General features: G+C 34.9%; 1 protein-coding gene across 1 annotated transcript in view; it reads left to right on the plus strand.

Annotated features, from left to right (window-relative positions):
* The window catches only part of Gad1 (glutamate decarboxylase), a 122,484-nt gene extending 116,302 nt beyond the window's left edge, over nucleotides 1–6,182 (plus strand). Inside the window, exon 12 of the mRNA XM_022078790.2 lies at nucleotides 1,317–6,182. Within this exon, the coding sequence (XP_021934482.2) occupies nucleotides 1,317–1,490 (174 nt within the window). The 3' untranslated portion in view covers nucleotides 1,491–6,182. The remainder of the gene's footprint in view (nucleotides 1–1,316) is intronic.
* Nucleotides 6,183–10,628: the final 4,446 nt, after the last annotated feature.

Here is a 10,628-nt window from a genome sequence, read left to right on the forward strand (position 1 = left end):
TATCATTCTGTCCGACTCTTGAAGGTGCTACATATTTTGTTTCAAGTGTCTAAAGGGGCGTACTTCTATCTATACTTGAAAGAAGCAACAGGGTGGCGCCCTCAGCATCAATAAAGGCACTAGGACGCCACCCTGGATAGACTGCAGACTGGCTCAGGGGCCCACCCAACCTCCTGTTCAGAGGGTTTCATGGGAAAATCAGACGATTTCTTCAGTTGCTCACTCACATTCATGTAACAAAGTTAAGAATGTGTAGACAATATTCTCGCTCCTACACGTCTTCATGACGTGTCGCTTAATGTCAGTAACATAATTAACATTTACCTCATTCCAGCTCAAAATAAGAACAAATGCGTTATAATACTAATTCAATTCAGTTTCTTCATGAAGTTTGCCAATAGTAATCAGGCTATGACAAACAGTAATAAATAAATATCATCATCATCATCTATGACTCTACAACCCAGTGTGGGTATTGGCTTCCTTTCTTCGAGGTTACTTAATCTATTTAGACATTTGGTAGGCCTCCTTGGATGAGTAATCAGCCCCGTCCCAAGGCCTCCATCTGCACACAGGACAGCACAACACAGAAAGACGCGGACAAACATCCAATCCATGGCTTGAGTGGGATTCGAACCCACGGTCCCAGTGTCTAAGTACATGGAAGTCCACTCTTCAGACCGCACGGTCACTGTGACCGGATACACGATATAAAAATAAGTGAAACAAAATTAATCTAAATACACTAATGAATCTACACACTTCGGTGTATCGAGAAAGTGTCCTCATAGGAGATAACATTTTTTCTATAAATGTCCAAACACCGGAACATATAATATACAGCACCCGGTTCGTAATGCGCTGCTCACGATGGAAGTATAATATTCTCTAATTTTCTTTGTACGCACACGAATATCAACAACATCCATGGTGGAATGGTAATTCATTTTACCACTGGAATCACCAATAAAAAGGTAAAAGAATCGTCTTTAATAAAATATTAAAATGTTAAACAATTTTAAATTAAATCGTAATTACAAAAAAATATCAACTGAGAAATATAACAACACAAACTGGCAAATTGTCTTCGAATATTTTATATTTTATTGGAGACAGATGATGTATGATTGTCCCATGCGACAGAGGCATACTCTAGCTTTGATGTAACTAAAGCTCTGCATAAAACAACCAGACTATCCGAAAAAGATTATCAATAATAACGTTTATTAGTGTTCATTTGCACATAAGGCTGCCCAGTTTCTCTACAGCACAATGTGTTTCAAAGCCCTACATTTTGCGATTTGTCGGTGCTACAGATCACACCAGTCCTGAAGGGTCGCATGATGACAGCAGGCACGCTGATGGTGGGCTATCAGCCCGACGATGCACGACCCAACTTCTTCAGGAATATTATCTCAAGTGCAGCCGTCGTGGAGGCAGACATTGATTTCCTCCTTACAGAGTTGGACCGCCTAGGACACGATCTGTAGACACTGAACTTTATCGACCATAAAGGAGTAGACTATTCATGAAGAAAATGATGACAGTCTGTATTCTCTCTAAAATTTTTAGTTTGTATCAAAGAGTCACTGATATTAACCAACAAATTTCAGGGCTGTTCTCGAAGAAATTATATTATCTTACATTTACCTTAAACAGGCGTGGCTTCAAGTGGCCACCATTTTATGAACAAATAGAAATCACGTGAATTACATCTTATATATATTTATTTTATTTTAACAAGCTAACAATAGCTACTAGTTCAATTAATTTCAAGTACTCTACAATAGTTTATGCTTCTACTCGGTTAGTTACCAGCGTTGCTCCACGCAGAAATGTTATTTTATAACTTATTTTATAACTAATTTTATTACTCATCTACTTTAGGTATTTTATTGTTACATTTTTAGAAGTGGGAGTTCGGAATCTTAGAATAACGCAGCTCATTAAGAATAACGTATATGGTACCCAGGTCACCCTTGGAAATTATTCATGTTCTAATTATCAGTCAATCATAAATGAATTCGACTCTGTGTAATTTATAGGTCCCGTCCAGTTAGCTCAATAACAGCATAAACAGGACGTTAAAGCGTATTTAGAATGTCAATATGGAAACACGCAAGCAGAAGGTATGTACTTTTAGAATACAATATCATTCATATTATCATTGTTAAACGGAGACCTCATGTTTCAAGTTCACGTCTCAATTTAAAATTTACTTAACTGTGTAAATGCCTTAAATGTCTTTTAACATATAATGTGCAGTTGGTTCTCATAAAGAGAGGTATCATACCGCCGTTTTAAGTGAAGGGATGATTTACATTCCATGAGACTCAGAAACTTCATAACGGATGTACCCATTAAATTGCAATAAGAGGACCTTTGTTCAATGCACTTAATCTTCTACTAACTTCGATGTAGTATTTGGAGTATGTTCTGTCATTAAGAGATTATATGAAGATAAAAGTGTGTTAAATCCAATTTATACGTCGTTTTCAGCTTAGGGAAGTTTATTAACGTTGTGTCGGTATAAGAATGGTTCTTTATATTTTAGGGAAAAACAATTTTATTAAAAGAATTATTTTAAATGTTGTGTAGGTCCTGATAGATAAAAAATTATGTAGTTATACGTAGGTAAGTAAAATATATAAAATGATCAAATATGACTATGATCAGATGTACTGACTTTAATTTTCCAAAAAAAATTTAGATGTACATACGTTCTTATAAGTGTCTCATAATGGACATTTCAAGCTGGTTCGACAATATTCTAGCTATTATTCTGTTATCACGATGATGAAGAAACTCAAAGCTGCTGTTATTACATATCGATGTTGTTAATATTGGGAGTATATAAACGTATAGACGTGTATTATGTAATTTATAGTAAGACAAAAATATATTTAAAGTAAAGCAAAATACTAAGTAATGGTAAGTAGCCTCAACATTCCAATGTGTAGCCGCGCAATAATGTTATGTACATTACAACATAGAGTTTTTTATTATGGAGAGGTTCTCACAGAGTTCCAGCTGTATGAATACAAACGTTGTAAATTAATGGACACGTCGACAAGGAAAATAATTTCAAAACAAAATATTTCGAAAGCTCTTCGTAATAATTCGAAGACAATTAAGCGAAATTCTAACAATATCTAAATTATAATATTCCGCACAGAACATTTTGGGAACCTCCGCCTGTAGAAATGAAAGAAGATATCTGTAAATTCATATGGTTTCGCCATGTTGTGTAAAAAATTATAATATTTTATTTTTTCTCCTCGTTTCGAGTCAATAGTGCATCACACCGCTTGCTTGCCACCACGGCCTACTGTATACTGTAATAAAACAAAATGGGACCTAAATATGCCGAACATATGCTGCAAGTATTTTGGAAAATTTTATCTGAACGCTGGAAATGTAGCAATTCTTTTATGATTCTCACTCCCCTTGCAGTCCGTAATGACTCCCCATGACACAACGAGCTTTGTTTCTGTAAAGAAATTACACTGTTCACGTCACATATGCCTGCAATGTGCAATTTAGTAATTTAAATAAAAGTAGGATTTTAATGTGCACTAAATTTATTAATATTAGACCTAGGAAACTCAGAAATATCTTCTAACAGTGGAAAATAATGTACTTGAAAAGCAAGTATTTAAATTACACAGTTAGCTTTGTTTCTTTAACGTTAATGTTAATGAAACTTACAAAAAGGTCTCGTATAAGAATGGAATCAAGATTGAAGATTGAATACATCATAAACTACACAAATTTGCGTCGGTATTAGTGTGTTTCCATGTGTGTAAATAGCGGTACTTAAAAGCAGTTACGTCAACGTATTCTTCATCATTATGCATAAGTTTTTGAGACTACAGTTTACAAACGAAAAATATATTTGCAGGCACAAAATTTTAGCTCATGGCCATGATATATCGTGGAATTTCCAAGACAGTTCTGGATTTATGTGGATTATTCACTAATCATTTGGCCAGATAATTATATAGACTCGGTTTTCCTGGAACGTAAGTTGTGATAAATATTACAGTAAAATGTCTGAATTCGGAAAGATTCATACCTGCATAAAATCGGTTTTTAAATGTCACTTCCCTGTTTCCTACCAAATATACTGATTTTCCCATGTCCTTAATATTTCCCTAAGTCAAAATCACAATTTCAAAATAACACTGATTAAACGCAGTAAAGTTCTTTTTACGAGATTAAATTACTTGTAATATCAAATTGCTAATTCATTTTAAAAATTCTTCTTGAGAATAATACACAAGGAAACCAATTGGTGAACACATTAAACTGCTTATCAGAATGCACGTTTCTGGACAAAAACATGGACTGTTAAGTTTTTATTCTTTTCAACTCTTGTTAATAATTTCGGACACTCTTCCGCTGTCTTCGGAAGTGGGAATTAGTTACAGACCCAGACACAGACTGGCTTTTTGTTAGACGAGTGATTTCATACAAAGACGCATACTAAGGGTTGCAACCACTTGCTGCAGTAACTTTTGTTCAAATAACGCTTTAAAGCTCACCAGAATCTCAACTAAAATGATCAAATTAAATAAAACCCACAGTATTTAATTCCATGCTGTGTAACCTTAGTAGTTGATATATCGTCAAGGAACTATCAATGTCTTGGAACAAATGAACACTGTCAATTGAATAAAAATTTTCTCGGATATTATCCATCGTCTAGTAAATATAAAACGTAAAACGACGTTTCGGAGATAGGGATTAGCTCTATCTAGTGGGCCCAACTGTGTAGGAACCTGAAGACGGAGATAGAGTCCCATCTCCGAAACGTCGTTTTACGTTTTATATTTACTAGACGATGGATAATATCCAAGGAAATTTTTATTCAATTGACTCTTCAGAACCTGAAGACGGAGATAGAGTCCCATCTCCGAAACGTCGTTTTACGTTTTATATTTACTAGACGATGGATAATATCCGAGAAAATTTTTATTCAATTGACTCTTCACCATCGTCAAGAAGTTTTAGATTTGAAATGAACACTGTGCTATTACCATTCTCTTGCCGTACCATAATCAGTGAAATTGACTGGTAGATTGGAGCTTAATGTAATGAAATTTTTGCCATTAGTTGAATTAAAATCAAAGACGTGAAATACGTGTCTAAAATTGAATCCACGGAGACAGTGTTTACAGAGAACCGCGATAAATTTACGCCTAAATAAACAGTAATTTGTCACCCAGGCCCCTACGTATTTCAAGTGATGTAATAGAAAGTAGCATCTAACATGTGGCTACCTTATCTTATAATATCTAGGAGACAAAGTACATAAAAGTTTATTGCTTAAAACTATATTCTCTTATGTAGAATATTATAAAACTTATATCTCGTTTAATTAGCAATTGTTCAATATTTTACGTCTTTATATTTTAATTACTAAGCCAAAATCAAAACTACGTTTGGCGAAAAGACGAGTTCGAGTAGAAACCACAATTTTAACAATCGGCATTGAGAAAAATTCACCTTTGTTACACATCGCGTAAAAAAGAAGGTCGGTCAAAATCACGTTTCTGGATGCGAACACAGAATCTGCTTTTGAAAACTGTAGAAAAAAAACATGTTTTAAATAAGAAACGCTTTTCGTGATTGCATTTATCGATCCCGTTGAGAGGGTATTGATCGTGTTATTGTTGGTGCAAGAACGAGATAGCCAAATCGACATCTTGCCGTGGCAAATTACGTATATCTGCGTTGAGAGAAGATAAAGTAATTGCCACAGTGTGTTAAAAAAAACTAATCTTATTTGCTTAGCTCTGACAAGGTATAAACGTTATGTACATAGTTTTCAAAATATTTTTGTATGTAGCTTATCATATTTCTCATTTTTGCTGGTTTTATAATAATTACAAATAAACTGTGTTGTTTTAAAATAAAAATAATGTACAAATGTCAATATACCAGCAATATTAGATTCGAGGTAACCTCGAAACAACATTCCATGTCTTCCAATTAAAACAAGATGGCCGACTGAGTCGTGCTGCCTTTATTTTAACAATTGTAAATATTGTTTGTGAATGCGCTTGCATGGGTATGAGTGCCTCCCTGTTGTGTGTTTCAGTGTTGAATGTCAAATGTAACAGCGTGGAGAGGTGTATTAACATAATAACAAATAAATAGCAAATGTTATATGATTTCAATGCGTCTCTCTCTTACCACGCACAGACATCACAGATTCAGAACACGCTTACCTGAACTTACATTTCAAACATTTTTATAGGACGAAAGCATGCATGGGAGACATGAGAAATACAAAATCTGTCTAGAAACAAAAGATTTTGTGAGTCCGAGGCGTATTTGGAGAAATAATACTAAAATTGTACTGGAGAAAACAGGTATTATGGCACTTTCCAGTTCCATAAAAACATCAAATACCTTGGTGAGATTTCAGGTTCTTATGGTGTCGAGTATGAAGATGGCTGTCTTCTGGGACGTTGCCCCAAAAAGTCTGGTAGAAGCTTACAGTAAATTTCTACCAGACTACACGGCGAAACATCTCTCACAAAATTTGTTTAAATCTTGTCAGTCTAATCACAATAAAATTCCTATTAAATATTAAAATATTACTATAATTGACATTTAAATATTTAAAATATATTATATGATGTTCTCTATCGAAATGTTCGATTTACATTAGATCATCACTTTTTACACGACATGTTTCAGTTCTAAAAGAACCATCTTCAGGTGTATAAAATTATATAAACTTAAATATAATTTCTTAAATGCAACTTTTAGTCAGATGTTTATCAGATTTCAAATGATGTTTTCTTCCAGATTTTATTGTATTTTAATATCGTATTCGAAGTTGTTCTGTATATGTACGTCGTGCTTAACATGGTTTTGTGTGGGTGAACGTTTTGTTGTTGTTTTTGTATCATCCAGAAATAAAGTTGTAGAAAAGTTACGTCCGTCTGGAAGTATTGCCGTGTTTGAACTGAAATCTGATAAACATCTGACTAAAAGTTGCATTTAAGAAATTATATTTAAGTTTATATAATTTTATACACCTGAAGATGGTTCTTTTAGAACTGAAACATGTCGTGTAAAAAGTGATGATCTAATATAAATCGAACATTTCGATAGAGAACATCATATAATATATTTTAAATATTTAAATGTTAATTATAGTAATATTTTAATATTTAATAGAATTTTATTGTGATTAGACTGACAAGATTTAAACAAATATATATTTATCACAATATGACGCAACTTTATCATCTCATACAAAAGCTATCTTCAGTTAATATCATGATGGACCAAGTAACCACCAAGTTTTCAAAAACTATCCTTTACCACGATAGATAGTAAGTAGGAACATACAGATAGGGAGAACGTGTGCAGTATCAACCTCAAGAAGTTCGTAGAACTGCCATAACGTTGAATGTTTAAATTAAAATGTCTTGGTCACCTCTAACAATACATTTACAAAGAAGATTGGATTGGTGTATTCTTCGGAGAACACCAAATTTCCGAAGGTGTTCTATACGCCACTTAACAGGGAGTAAAGCAAATAAAGGAGACTGCAAGAACTGTATCCAAAGTCACGGTTTCAGCACTGCGAAAAGGTTGTACAAGACAAATGTAACAATATAAAGAAATATGCGACAGGCAGGCATCGACGAATCTACTTTTCCGACGCTGAATTGTAAAGAACACCTAAGAATATAAAAAAATGATATTTTATGGAAAACTACTGACTGCATTGACAGCGAGGCCTTACAACCCTTTTCGGTCCCTATTCGTCCATCTAAATAAAATTACGACACCACTAAATTCATAAGAATGAGCTAATTAATAACATGAGCTACCTGTTTACTATTATTTATTAAAAGTAATCTTTGTTTTTAATCGTTGGCATATGGAGAAAAAACGAAAACACTTCTCTTATGAACAAAATTCAAGAAAATTCAGATACTCATAAAACGTGTATTTGTTTCCTTCGACATTACTTCGTACAAAATCGTCGATTATCTGATTATGTTGTGATCACTGAAGTCGGTTTGGTGCCACTTTAGCTCAGCACCCTCAAATGTACAGCTTGTACACCCCTAAAGCCGGCCTTGCACCGCGTGCAGGCTTTATATTTCACTGATATCAACCAAAATGAAATTCAGCAGTCAGCTTTTATATGGACTATAAAAATCACATCGAATCGAAATCTGAGCTTTATTTTTGTAAGAATGACTGAGAGAGACGACATTCTATTATGCTTCGATTTTATATAGTACTTCGTGGTAAGAACGGATATAATTTATTTTGTTACGTTCTTTAATCGCCACAGTGCATCGTTCCCTCATTCATATCAATGGGGAAAACTATTTTGAGAAATTAATGCACTCGATCGTATCAAATTCGTTCACATGGAATATAAATTGCGAATCTCCTCTAAGCAAATAGCGGAACAACAACAGAACACTCTATAACTAATAATTATTCCTGCCGTCTCGACACCAACGTAATATTCAGGCTTACCACATTTTAAGTGACGAAGAAGATAATATCGGAAACCTTCTGGAAGTTGCAGATACGTAAAAAGACGTTATAACCGATTGAGCACATTTTCACATTCAAGGGAAACTTCAAGCAGGCTACCTTGCACTTTTCGTCACTACATTATTGGCTTCGCCTTGGATTTATTTATTGGTTACACATAATAAAACCCTAGCGTATATAAACACATTCAAAAGCTGCCATGATTAATCGCCGATTAGCTTATTTTATTTAGTGTAGATTAAAATACATTAAAAAGATGAGTCGTTTGGGTTGTTGCCCCGTGTAGCCTGGTTGAAGTTTACCGACACTTCCATGTTGCTTGCTGGCTCCATCGACATGAGTAAGCCGCGGGCGAGGTATCGGTTAATCTGTTTCCTTGTCACGCCCACACATTCGATTATATGAAATTATACCTGCAAGCTTACGCCAGGCGGTAAAATCTGGACCATAGAAGAAACCGATTCGAATACCAAAACCTACTGAACGAAATAGGAGAGCACAATAGGTGCAACCGTGTAAACAGAGACGTCGAATGACAAATAGGTTAAGATGTTCTGCCCATTATGACAAACAGCTATACTCAATGGTAAGGTTTACAAACTCACAATTAATTCAGGCACAGTCTGAGGTTACTTACCGAAATCCAGCCGAATTCGTTTTAGTTTTCAGAAATGTAGTGGTTACATTCCCGTTGTGCAGGTCTGTACACAGTAGGCACTCTTGATTCACTTGCACGTAGGCCTACCACATCACACAGAAACATACCATTATCACTGACACTATTAGATGACCACTGACTCCAGTTTCATAATATACTATATATTCCTGAAAGTTCACATTTCCAACTAATAACTGTAGGAACATTTTGTTCAAAACAGTTCCACGCGAACTTTGAAGTTTAATATAACAAGTTTATCTGTAGGCATTCCAGTAACCTGTACAATCGATCGAGACATCGAAACGTCACTTCTTTTGAATGTAATATAGTTCCAGGAAAAGAGATATCGGAAGTCGTTCGAAGCACAGTGCTTGCTAACCTGTCACTGAATGAAGCTAATACACACCTACAATTAAAACACGTAACGCATACATTCTGTCCTAAGTTACCTTAAACTATTGAAGCAAGTAAAGGAGTGACAAATAGTAGCATACAAAAACATGAAATCATAAACCGCTTAAACCGTAAAAGACGTTCTAAAAAGCAACCTTGGGTCTACACTCTCGTCTCCTATGACCCGTGCGGCACAACACTTTTATTTACTTTTAGGTGTTTTCAAAACACTTAAGACATACAAACTATAACAAATATTCGAATAAAAGCAACCATACACGTCTGCTGTATTTACAATTTTACCCTCATTTTGCACTTCTGGTACAACTGTGCGAATAACGCGAGACTTCCATGAACTAATTCGCTTCAGTGGTGGGGATGAAACACTGGCCATCACTATTCATTCTTTACGGCCAAGCTGTGTTTAACTTATGGTATACAGCATCTTACGTCAGTCTTACCTCATCTGTTTGTACTGAATTGGATTTCACTTGCAATTACATTTCACAATAGACATGTATCACCATCAATAATAATTAATATGCATTTCCAAAAACAAATTTTGTATATTTTCCCTATCCCTATGATTGTTATTAATACTAATACAGTGAATTCCTCCATAACTACTTTCATTTTATTCATGTTGGTACTCCTCACAAACAGAGAGAGTTTTGTCAGGAATTGTCTGTTTTTTAGGATTTCATAATCAAGGAATATCACATGACAGAGATAAGAAATGCATGCAAAATTATGATCAGAACACCTGAAAGGGCCAATTCAGACCTACATAGGATGACCGGTTATTATGAAGTGGCAGTGGACTTGATTCTTCTGGCTCTGAATATGGGCCATTAGTGGGCTCTTGTGAACAAATTACTAAATCTTTGGGTTTCAGAGATAGGGAAAATCTACTAGTTTCTCAGTGACTCCATGAACTTCACTGTGTGGTTAATTTACTCCCAGTTATATCACCAGTAACAGTTTTAATCTGCACAATATTCTTCTATGGCTCTCTGGTCTGCATTCGGTCCATGGC

Source organism: Zootermopsis nevadensis, unplaced genomic scaffold (genome assembly GCF_977971745.1).
Source record: "Zootermopsis nevadensis isolate Lab colony 2312 unplaced genomic scaffold, Znev_1.0 Znev_ptg000050l, whole genome shotgun sequence".
Taxonomy (NCBI): Eukaryota; Metazoa; Arthropoda; class Insecta; order Blattodea; family Termopsidae; genus Zootermopsis; species Zootermopsis nevadensis.